Source organism: Microcaecilia unicolor, chromosome 4 (assembly GCF_901765095.1).
Source record: "Microcaecilia unicolor chromosome 4, aMicUni1.1, whole genome shotgun sequence".
NCBI classification, from domain to species: Eukaryota; Metazoa; Chordata; class Amphibia; order Gymnophiona; family Siphonopidae; genus Microcaecilia; species Microcaecilia unicolor.
This window is the reverse complement of record NC_044034.1, coordinates 261976463-261989141: the sequence shown is the minus strand read 5'-3', so window position 1 is coordinate 261989141 and position 12679 is coordinate 261976463. Positions and strand designations below refer to the sequence as shown.

General features: G+C 43.3%; 1 protein-coding gene across 2 annotated transcripts in view; it reads right to left on the bottom strand.

The window, feature by feature from the left end:
* RGPD4 (RANBP2 like and GRIP domain containing 4) overlaps nucleotides 1–12679 on the bottom strand; it is a 294599-nt gene that overhangs the window by 65780 nt on the left and 216140 nt on the right. For both annotated transcript variants that reach the window (XM_030201471.1, XM_030201472.1), the window contains exon 24: nucleotides 486–675. In XM_030201471.1, the coding sequence (XP_030057331.1) occupies nucleotides 486–675 (190 nt within the window). The remainder of the gene's footprint in view (nucleotides 1–485; nucleotides 676–12679) is intronic.

The window sequence follows — 12679 nt, the reverse complement described above, 5'->3', positions numbered from 1 at the left end:
AGGTAATGAGGGGTGCAGATTGAGTGCATTTGTAGGTAAGTAGGAGAAGCTTGAACTGTATGCGGTACCTGATCGGAAGCCAGTGAAGTGTGCATCACTGCATAAATACTAGTGCCTATATTATAGAGTTACCTCCTTCCCCCTCCAAATGACTACATTTGTAACTAAGCAGAAGAAATAGCCATTGGAGAAATGATGAAGGTATAGGCCCCACAAGAGAGATAGGTGAAGAAATGGTACTAAATAACTGCACCATGTATGTACAGAAGGGTATGCTAATTTACACTATTTGAACATGTTTTATTTATACCTGAGTACAGGATAAAGAGACTTTCAGCTAACTTTTCACAAACCTTTTGACATTCATACTATATTCAAAATTAGAAACTGAACAAGATATAGCACAATCCACACAGCTTCTAAAAATTGAGTATGCAAATGAATAAGCTGCTGTACAACTGCTTTAATGTAAAACAAAAATTTACCTTGGCTTGTGGAATCTGGATCACAATGCTCTGATTTAGTTGACAAATCTACAGGTTTATCATCAGTCTTTGAAGCAATTTGTGGCTCCTCTGTGGAATAACTTGTAGAATCTGGTTCTTCTGATTTACAGAATAATGTTTCAACATTACTGGTGCCAACTTTATCAGTGGAGCTAGAAACGTTTTCCTCCTGAAAAGAGATTTAAAATGTATACATATCTACACACAGTATTAAACATCATATATAGTTTATATATACATACTCCCCCCCCCCCCCCCCCCAATGTACACACAGATATGCAAAATTTTAGGCACCCCTGATCAAATGCATGTTTTGAAAATTCTCTAAGTGAGCAGAAGCTGACAAATTCTACATGGTACCAAGTTAAAAACTGCATAAAGATGTGAATTAATGTATAAATTACCGTATTTTTCGGACTATAAGACGCACTTTTTTCCTCCAAAATTTGGGAGGAAAATGGGGGGTGCGTCTTATAGTCCGAAGGTAGCGAGTTCGGGATCGCCCTCCCCTACTTACGTGACGCGATGTTCCCTGGTGGTCTAGTGACGTCGGGGCAGGAAAGAGCCCCCTCTTTCCTGCCCAGCGCGCTGCTCTCCGTCCTCCTGACTGCTTCCTGACGGTCTCGGCGAGATTCAAGACATTTTGAATCTCGCCGAGACCGTCAGGAAGCAGTCAGGAGGACGGAGAGCAGCGCGCTGGGCAGGAAAGAGGGGGCTCTTTCCTGCCCCGACGTCACTAGACCACCAGGGAACATCGCGTCACGTAAGTAGGGGAGGGCGATCCCGAACTCGGACAAGACGCACCGGAGCACCTAGGTTTTAGAGGAGGGAAAAAGGAAAAATTTTTTTTTTCTATTTCCCTCCTCTAAAATCGAGGTGCGTCTTATGGTCCGGTGCGTCTTATAGTCCGAAAAATACTGTACTTCCTGCATTTTTTTTTTACAGATTCAAAATATGACAACATTCACCCCTGCAGGTGCAAACATTTGGACACCTTTCCAGTCAATATTTGATAACACCTCCTCAGGCAGAAATAGCAGCTTAAACATTTCCTATAGCCAGCTAAGTGTTTCTCTCTTTTTTTAATTTCTAAATATAATTATATTAAAAAGTAAATCCAAGAAAATCAAAAACAAATACTAGTACCATAACAAAACACTTAATACCTGTAGCCCCACTATGATGGAGAGAAAAGACCAAATAAGTAATTATAAGCAAAGAATTTAGAAGCCCCAAAACGTATTACACATCCTGAACAATGTCGCACGAAAAAGAAAACAAAGAAAAATCTGTACCACCATCATTTAATTTTTCAGGAAATTCTCCACCTGTAAGCAGTCAAAGATGACGTATCTTATATACAAATCAGTTCCCATATAAATACTTGATTAGCTAAGGAAAAAAGTAGCCCCCAGCGGCAACATTTTATGCTTCAACTGAAGGAACTGCCTTCTCTGGACTTCAATTACCCTTGAGAACAGTTTCACCTCATGATCACAAAACCAAATTTTTGCCTGGAAAAAAATCCCATTTTAAAGCAGTAAACTTATCCACCTCTAACAAATGTAAGAAGAGTGGCTATAGAAGAAATATCCGCCTAAGAGGACACTAGAAAAGCTGTTTGCTTATTTATTTAAACAATTTCTATTTCACTTCTAGAATTCTTGTGGAACTCAAAATGTACATATATAATCACTAAAAACAACAAATAAATAAATAACTCATGAAAAAAAATCATAGTTTAGTTTGATATAAGATAATTATAGTATATCAAGGGTAACAAGAGCAATTTAGAAGGGACCCAAGTACAACTTTGAAATAGCAACAGAATCAGCAACAACAACTAATACTTTTTTGAAAGTACTGTATTTCTTTTATAAGTTCCACAGGATCAAAATATAACAGAGGAAGCAGATTTAAATCACCAAAACAAGACCTGCCTATAACAACGCAAAGCCAAACGAGGAAATGGTTACAAAATATGAAATGCACATCACTATGAAGGTGCCTCAGTGCTAAACACCCCCACAAAGTTCCTAACCAGGGGCTACAGACAAAATAACCATAGGCAACCTTCAAATAGCCCTGCTGTGGAGAAAAAAAGCCATGAGGCATTTAAAAAAAAAAAAACAACCCTGCACTAAAAACTTAGCAATAGTTTCCTGCCCTCGGTCCAGGTTTCAAGTAAATAGTCCAAAAAGCAAAAAGGCAACAACAAAATAGCTAGCAACTCCAGGAATAGTGCAGTAGCACACCTTCCAAAGTGTAAAAACATCACTTATCTTATTGTCCCAGGGGTGATTCATCAGTCATAACTTCCCAAAAGTTCCTGAAGTGCTGCAGGCTACCTGACAAAGGGCCCCTCATTTCACTGTTGCGTCATGGCTTTTTTCTCCACAGCAGGACTATTTGAAGATTGCTTATGATGGTTTTGTCTATAGCCCCTGGTTAGAAGTTTTCAGTTCTTTGTGGGAGTGTTTAGCACTGAGGCACCTTCATAGTGATGTGCTTTTCATATTTTGCAGCTATTTCCTCCTTTGGTTTTGAGTTGTTATAGGCAGGTCTTGGTTTTGTTTTGATAAGTTCCATAGGGCCATTCTCCATCTTTTAAAAGAGCTCTAAGATGTTTATCCATGGGCCCACTAAGAATAAATCTCATAACTACACCCAGGGCCTTGCCCTTAAATTTTCTTCTTACTGATATGAAACTTATTGTTCATCATTTAAAAAAGGTTTGGACACGATCTTAGAGGAAAAGTCCATAGGCTGTTATTGAGATAGACATGGGGGAAGCCACAGCTTGCCTTAAGATTGGTAGCATGGAATGTTGCTATTAATTGGGTTTCTGCCAGGTACTTTTGACCTGGATTGGCCACTTTTGGAAGAAGGATACTGGGCTAGATGGACCATTGGTCTCACCCAGTAATCTATTCTTATGTTATTTCCATTTGCTATACTGTCAAATCTGAAAACAAAATCTTTGATGATTTACATAAAATTGAAGTGTGGAAAAGAAACTCCAGCTATGTAAAAAGAAAGTAGATAGTACATTCTCACAAGTAAGGGTATCAAATGAGGAAACTATACACATTTACCCTACAACTCTCTGTGGCAAAACAGGGGACTTATGACTGTGATCTGTATTACTTTTTATTTTATGACATGTATTTCCCTTAATTGGCCAGCAGGTGGGGCCTGTTTTATGCTTTAAGGCTACAGTTGTTTTCCTTTCAGTTTATCTTCCACAGGAACAGAAGCCCTGAGGGAAGTAACCTGCAGTGCCATTGGCCAGATAATTTCAAAGTCAATGATTTGGGCTCTGATTGGCCCTACAGTTCAGAATCCTGCCAGAATATGCTGGAAATCTTTAGTCTCAGCATGGGAGTATTGTAGGGTAAAGATCTCTACACTAAGACCCTGTTCAAAGACTATGAGCAGTTAATTTTACTGAATTCCCCAGGAACTACTCACTGCAGGAAGCCATGGTGCTGGTGACAAAACAGTCATTAATATGAGGGGTATAGGGACCAGATTAAGTCTAACGTGCACATCTTGACTCAGAAACTTGAAACAGAACACCTAAAAAAAACTGAAAAATCTTGCATATTTAACAAAGTTATGCCTATGATTTCAATTTTAACAACTTATAGGATACATTTTATGTTTTACTTGAATTTACAAGATTTTTTAAATGTAGTATGAGGATGGGGACAGCATCAATATGAGGATGGGGTTGAGAGGGAAAAGAATTGACTGGGCATGTGGGGATAGGGGCCAGATTTTGTCCTCGTGCACACCTCTAGCTTAGAGCCTGCCCTGTCTCCAACTCTTTGCAATAAAAAGGGATTGAATCAGATCAAAGAGAAGCTTGCAGCAATTAAAGGATACCTCTCTGCCAATAAACATCATGATATTTCACCACCACTTCCACAAAGAATAAAACCACAATAAGATAGGGAATACTTGGGGAGACAGCTTTGCCTATGCTCAGGTTAAGCATTACGTTCTACATCTAAACCAGCCTGCCTTAAGACTGAAACTTAGACATCTGGTAAACACATTTTTTCAAAACCTAGAGATAGCAGGAATGACAGTTTCAACCCTAAACAGAGCACTAGTGTCACGCTATCCCCAAAATAATTTAGGATATATCATACAAAAATGGGAAAGAGACTCAGGGAGGTCATTAAGAGGATGGGACATCAGGGCAACACTGGGAGGCATTCCGTCACTCACCATACATGAGAGATTAAGAGAATGTGGATATAGGGTGGTTATGTGGGCATATATGTCAGGGCAACAATGGGGACATATGAGGACCACAAATGATACTAAATGCGTAAAAGGCAATCATGCACCTCACAACTTATACCATGCTTTTTGGGGCTGCCCAAGGGTACGTGCCTTTTGGAGACAAATCCAGAGTTATCTAACTAAAATAACACAGGTCTCAGTAGGTGGAACCTGGGATCATTATGTCTTAGATACACAGGCAGTCTTTGCGACCCAGGTGAAAGGAAATAAGAGTTTGGTGTCGCAGGGTATGTTTAGTGGCATTCAAGACTATCCTACAGAAGTGGATAGACCTGGATCCACCGGTGTATTGGCACTGGAGGAACCAGATACATGAGTTAGCCACTTTGGAAGCCAGAGAGGCGAAGGGAACCCCGAACAGGAAAAAACAGTTCATGTCAATATATGAGGACCACAAATGATACTAAATGCGTAAAAGGCAATCATGCACCTCACAACTTATACCATGCTTTTTGGGGCTGCCCAAGGGTACGTGCCTTTTGGAGACAAATCCAGAGTTATCTAACTAAAATAACACAGGTCTCAGTAGGTGGAACCTGGGATCATTATGTCAGATACACAGGCAGTCTTTGCGACCCAGGTGAAAGGAAATAGAGTTTGGTGTCGCAGGGTATGTTTAGTGGCATTCAAGACTATCCTACAGAAGTGGATAGACCCGGATCCACCGGTGTATTGGCACTGGAGGAACCAGATACATGAGTTAGCCACTTTGGAAGCCAGAGAGGCGAAGGGAACCCCGAACAGGAAAAAACAGTTCATGTCAATATGGGGCCGATATATACAAGGGCTTAGTCCATGGGGGCGAAGTTTGCTCCTCAATCTATTGTGAGTTACCTTGGTAGTACACATGGTCTGAATGTTTATACCCACTATCCCCAATATTGTTTGGCATACACAGAAGTAAGGGGGGAAGGAGGGGAGAGGGGAAGTATACAAAAAACGATGATGTCTCTGTTCAATACCTATATGTGAAGTTCCACTGTATTGTTGAAGTTTTATATTTTATGGTATACCATATTTATTTCATCATCAATAAAAACGTTGAAACAAAGAATAAAACCACCCAGGAATAAGTGGATTAGTGGGCTCTGGTAGATTACAGCTTGTGACAGTACCACTATAAAATATGTTTGCTACACTGAAAATTATGACAGTCCTGAAATGGAATCCAAATCGAGATATTCAATGCATACAAAATCTCCAACGCACTTACTGTAATTGTATTAAATCCAAAAAGCCTGTTTTTTTTATACTGTATCAAAACATTTTGAGTAAAAGAAATTCCAAAAGCACTGATAAAACAACTCAAAGAGAAATACTACTGTTGAGACTCTCTAATATAAAAGAGGCATTTTGGGAATATCCCATAGGTAAAAAAAAAAAAAAGGTGAAATGTCTACTAAGATCCTCTCTTAACAGACATTTGGACACCAAGATGGCACTTGTAGTGTGAGGATGCATTTGATCTCCTCTCCACACTGACCTTTTCTCTACAATACGTAAGTTTCATAGGAGGGCTGTCTTTCCTCAGTTACATCAGATAGTAAATAAATGTGGTGATTTACTACTCCACTGGGCGAACTGGTTGCTGGGAAAAGACCCGAGCTTTGGGAGCGAGGTGTCTCTTAGCCAGGTGGGCCCTTCCCCTTCTCCATATCCAAGCTCTGAGCCGGCACCTGGAACTTCTTCTGGACTGGTGGTTTTCACACTATCCTTGGAGAGAATGAGCAGGCCAGGCGTTGGCGCACTGCCTGGGAAGATTCCATCTCAGGCCTTACTTCAGGGTGAGAAATCAGTGACAGAGTTAGAGTCCAGTCATGGATTCGGTTACAATGGAAGCAATATAGCAAGTCCTGGACGCCTTGTATACCATGTCTAAGTTCCTGAATGCAGCTGCCCAAAGTCCGACAGATCAATTGCCACTATCACTTCTTTTAACTATCTGGGAATAATTATTGACTCTGCTCTCTTTCACGCCACAGATCTCGCAGGTTCTAAAAACGGCTTTCTACTTCCTAAGACGCTTACGATCAATCTGTAACACTGTTGACTTTGACTCATTCTGCTCTGCTTTTGCTTATATTACCTCCCATTATGATTACTGTAACATCTATGCAGGCATCATTAAATCTAATCTTAAATATCTCCAGAATCAAAATACTGCCACACATTATCTACCATTCAAGGCGTTACGACCATGCTATGCCACTTCTTAAAATGCCTACACTGGCTCCCAATTGAATACAGAGTCAAATTTAAGGTTCTCACTCTGGCACACAAGCTTCTCTATACTTCTTTACCTTCGTATCTAAGCTCTCTGATCACCCCAAACACCCCCACATGTACCCTCCGCTTCCTCACTGATAAACTAGTCTTGCTACAACCGTCCAAATCAAGGTGGAAGTCAACCATATCCACTGCTTTCTATTTCCTCACCCCTGCTTTGTGGAACTCACTCCCAACACCTCCGTCTGGAAAAACCTTATCCTCTTTTTCGAACATCCTTAAAGATTTAGTACTTTCAGCTGGCATTGATGACCGACAACCTATTCTTGGCTTTTGTGATATGTGGGATTGGCCTTTGAGCAAAGATAGATGTATATTGAACTGTGTGTACATATGAAGACTTGAGAGAATGGTGTAAGGCTGGTCTTCAGCTTGTTTTTTTTTCTCTGGTGTGGCTGTGCCATCCTGTCAATTTATGGAACTCCTTTCCTTTTATGATGATTATTTTATAAATTTGTGAACTGCCTCAATATACGTTTCAGTTACAGGCAATATATTAAACAAATAAATGACTGGAGGAAATATTAGTGGCATTGTCTGCGAAGGTGAGTACAGAGATGTCTGCGAAGGTAGAAACTCTAGATCTTCAGGTACAACAGATGAACGCTACTCAAACTTTATTGTTACAATATAAGGATAGTGTTATATTGGAGGGTCAAGAATTTTGAGAATCACGTTAAAAGCTTGAATTTTAAGATTATTGAATTTCCCTCAATTTTAAGTACACAAAAGAATGTTTTACAGGTTCTTGAAAGACAGGGCTGGGGCTAGGATTTCTGGCGTCCCACTGCAGCCTATTAATCTGCGCCCCCTACCCATCCAGCATCTCTCCTTTCTCCTCCCCCCATTTAGCACCTTCTCACGCTCATCCCCTCAGTGAGAGCAACACAAACTCCTCCACTACCAGACACCTGCCCCCAGTGGTTTTTTTTTAGGAAAAAAGGTACTGGTACTCATTATGGGTAACATTAGGGGCGAGATCACTATGGCATCACCCCTCCGCCCACACCCCTTTTACCAGCCATGGTACATATAAACAGGCTCCTCTATATAACTCTTAAAGTGGAAGTGGAATCACAATAGCTCAAAAACCTATCTACACCTATCGAATGACCTACTGTATTGATGAATGAATGTATGTGCAAACACTGCACGTTTACCTGTAAAGAAGGAAAAGCCTCAAGGAGCTCCAGACCAAAAGGTCTACTGAGCTACCGGCAATCAAAATGATCTAACTTGTGGTCAATAGGATCTGGTTCCTCATCAAACTACTATGTTTTTGGTACTTTCACCACCACTATACTGCTTCAAGCTTCTAGATGCAGATCATCTATACTTTCAACCTCTGACATCCTCAATCATGCTTCATTATCACATGTATATTTCATAATGGAAATGCTTTAAGTTTAAAGATCAGGTGCTTAACTTGTACTTAGCTTGTGCACAGTTGTTTATCTGCAGTCACAGCTCGCGCTGATGTGTTCTTAGTCTTGAATCGTGTTACTGCAATAATCAATCTCTATATGGACAGCCCCGGACCAATGGTGGCCAGCATTTCGCTCCAACTAAAACGGGCTATGCTGCTTCAGGGTCCATGTAACCAGAGGAAAAATGACAGCATTCCAGCTACACACCGCTGTCCAATAAGATGGTTTTTGAGCCAATAAGGAACAGATCCTACTGACCATGTTAGGTCATTTTGATAGCCAGTAGCTCAGTACACCTTTTGGTCTGGAGCTCCTTCAGGCTTTTCCTTATTTACAGGTAAACGTGCAGTGTTTGCACATACATTCATTCATCAATACAGTGGGTCATTCAATAGGTGTAGATAGGCATATAAACAGGCATCATTGAATGAAGATACATACCTGTAGCAGGGTATTCTCCGAGAACAGCAGGCTGATTATTCTCACCAATGGGTTGTCGTCCGTGAAGGCCCAGGAGACCGGAAAAACTTGAGAGCAAACTAGAAGTCTCTGGAATGCCCCGTCATGCGGACTGAGCGCACCGCGCATGAACGAACGGCTTCCCGCCCACGACGCGAGCGTGAGTCCCTCAGTTTAATAAAATAGCAAACCAGAAACAAGAACTCCAAGGGGAGGAGGGCGGGTATGTGAGAATAATCAGCCTGCTGTCCTCGGAGAATAACTGCTACAGGTATGTATCGTCATTTTCTCCGAGGACAAGAAGCCGATAATTCTCACCAATGGGGTATCCCTAGCCCCCAGGCTCACTCAAAACAATGAACATTGACCAATTGGGCCTCGCAACGGCGAGGACATAACAGAGATTGACCTGAAAAGAAACACAACTAAGTGAGAGTGCGGCCTGGAACAGAACAAAAATGGGCCTATGAGCGTGGAGTTGGATTCTAAACTCCGGAAAGATTCTGCAGCACCGACTGCCCAAACCAACTGTCGCGTCGGGTATCCTGCTGAAGGCAGTAGTGGGATGTGAATGTGTGGACTGATGACCACATTGCAGCCTTGCAAATCTCTTCAATAGAAGTTGACTTCAAGTGAGCCACTGACGCAGCCATGGCTCTGACATTATAAGCCGTGACATGGCCCTCTAGAGTCAGCCCAGCTTGGGCATAAGTAAAGGATATGCAATCTGCTAGCCAATTAGAGATTGTGCATTTTCCGATGGCGACTCCCCTCCTGCTGGGATCAAAAGAAACAAACAACTGGGCAGACTGTCTGAAGGGGCTTGTCCGCTCCACGTAAAAGGCCAATGCTCTCTTACAGTCCAAGGCGTGCAACTTGTCTTCACCAGGGCGGGTATGAGGATGGGGAAAAAATGTTGGCAAGACAACTGACTGGTTCAGATGGAACTCGACCACCACCTTCAGCAAGAACCTAGGGTGAATGCGGAGGACTACTCTGTTATGATGAAACTTGATAAAAGGTGCATGTACTACCAAGGCCTGAAGCTCACTGACCCTACGAGCTGAAGTAACAACCACCAAGAAAATGACCTTCCAGGTCAAGTACTTCAGATGGCACGAATTCAGTGGCTCAAAAGGAGCTTTCATCAGCTGGGTGAGAGCGACGTTGAGATCCCATGATACTGGTGGAGGTTTGAAAGGGGGCTTTGACAAAAGCAAACCTCTCATGAAACGAACTACTAAAGGCTGACCAGAGATAGGCTGACCTTCTACACGTTAATGGTAAGCACTGATCGCACTAAGGTGAAACCTTACGGAGTTGATCTTGAGACCAGACTCTGATGTGTAGAAGGTATTCAAGCAGGGTCCGTGTAGGACAAGAAAAAGGATCTAGGGCCTTGCTGTCACACCAGACGGCAAACCTCCTCCATTTGAAATAACACTTTTTCGTGGCATCTTTCCTGGAAGCAAGACTCCAGAGACACCCTCCGAAAGACCTAAGGAGGCAACTTCTAAGCTCTCAACATCCAGGCTGTGAGAGCCAGACTGGAGGTTGGGATGTAGAAGCAACCCCTCGTTCTGGGTGATGAGGGACGGAGAACACTCCAATCTCCAGGGATCTTCGGAGGACAACTCCAGAAGAAGAGGGAACCAGATCTGACGGGGCCAAAAGGGTGCAATCAGAATCATGGTTCCACGGTCTTGCTTGAGTTTCAGTAAAGTCTTCCCTACTAGAGGTATGGGAGGATACGCATACAGAAGGCCTGTCCCCCAATGAAGGAGAAAAGCATCTGAAGCTAGTCTGTCGTGGGCCTGAAGTCTGGAACAGAATTGAGGGACTTTGTGATTGAACCGAGTGGCAAAAAGATCCACCGAGGGGGTGCCCCACGCTTGGAAAATCTTGCAGACAACGTCCATGTTCAGTGACCACTCGTGAACAGACTGTTTACGCCTGACAAATACATAGACTGGAGAAACATGCCGTGTTGGTAAGTCCAAAGCCACATCTGGATGGCTTCCTGACACAGAGGGCGAGATCCGGTGCCCCCCTGCTTGTTGGTGTAATACATTGCAACCTGATTGTCTGACTGAATTAGAATGATTTGGTTGGACAGCCGATCTCTGAAAGCCTTCAGAGCGTTCCAGATCGCTAATAATTCCAGGAGGTTGATCTGAAGATCTTTTTCCTGAAAGGACCAAGCTCCTTGAGCGTGAAGCCCATCTACATGAGCTCCCCACCCCAGGAGGGATGCATTCGTCGTCAGCACTTTTTGTGGCTGAGGGATTTGGAATGGATCTTCCCAAGGTCAAATTGGATCGAATGGTCCACCACTGAAGGGAACTGCAAAAGTCGGTGGAGAGATGGATCACATCCTCTAAACTCCCTGTGGCCTGGCACCACTGGGAAGCTAGGGTCCATTGAGCTGATCACATGTGTAGACGTGCCATGGGAGTTACATGAACTGTGGAAGCCATGTGCCTTAAGAGTCTCAACATCTGCCGAGCTGTGATCTGTTGAGATGCTCGAGCCAAGGACATTAGGGCCAAGAGTGTCTGCCCTTGCCTGGGGAAGATAAGCTCGAGACGTCTGTGTGTCCAACAGAGCTCCAATGAACTCCAATTTTTGAACCAGGACAAGATGGGACTTGGGATAATTGATCACAAAGCCCAGAAGTTCTAATACCCAAATAGTCATCCTCATGGACCATAGAGCGCCTGCCTTTGAGGTGCTCTTCACCAGCCAATCGTTGAGATAAGGGAACACATGCACTCCCAGTCTGCATAGCGATGCTACGACAACTGCCAGGCACTTTGTGAACCCTGGGCACAGACGCGAGGCAAAAGGGCAGTGCACAATACTGAAAGTGCTGAGTTCCCAACCAAAATCGAAGATACTTCCTGTGAGCTGGGAGTATTGACGTCCTTTAAGTCCAGAGAGCATAGCCAATCGTTTTCCTGAATCATGGCAAGAAGGGTGCCCAGGGAAACCATCCTGAACCTTTCTCGTAGAAGGAATTTGTTCAGGGTCCTTAGGTCTAGTATGGGACACATCCCCCCTGTTTTCTTCTGCACAAGGAAGTACCTGGAATAGAATCCCAGCCCTTCTTCCCCTGGTGGAACAGGTTCGACCGCATTGGCCTTTAGAAGGGTGGAGAGTTCCTCTGCGAGTACCTTCTTGTGCTGGGAGCTGAAGGACTGAGCTCCCGGTGGGCAATTTGTAGGTTTGGATTGCAGATTGAGGGTGTATCCTAACCGGACTATTTGAAGAACCCCACCTGTCGGAGGTTATAAGAGGCCACCTTTGGTGAAAAAACATCAACCTCCCCCCGACTGGCAAGCCATCTGGCACGGACACTTTTTGCGAGACTATGCTGCACTGGAGCCAGTCAAAAGCCCGTCCCTTGCTTTTGCTGGGGAGCCCTAGGGGGCCTTAGGCGCAAGCCATTGACGGGAACGAGCGTGCTGGGACTGAGCCTGAACAGGCCGCTGAGAAGCAGGAGTGTACGTACGCCTGTTGTAGGAATAGGGAGCACTTCTCTTCCCTCCAAAAAAAAAAACCTCCTGGATGAGGAGGTGGTAGCAGAAGACGCCCAGAGGGAGAGAGAATCCAAAGCATCATGGTGCTTTTTGATGTGATCGACCAAGTCTGCTACTTTTTCTCCAAAAAGATTATCCCCCTGGCAAG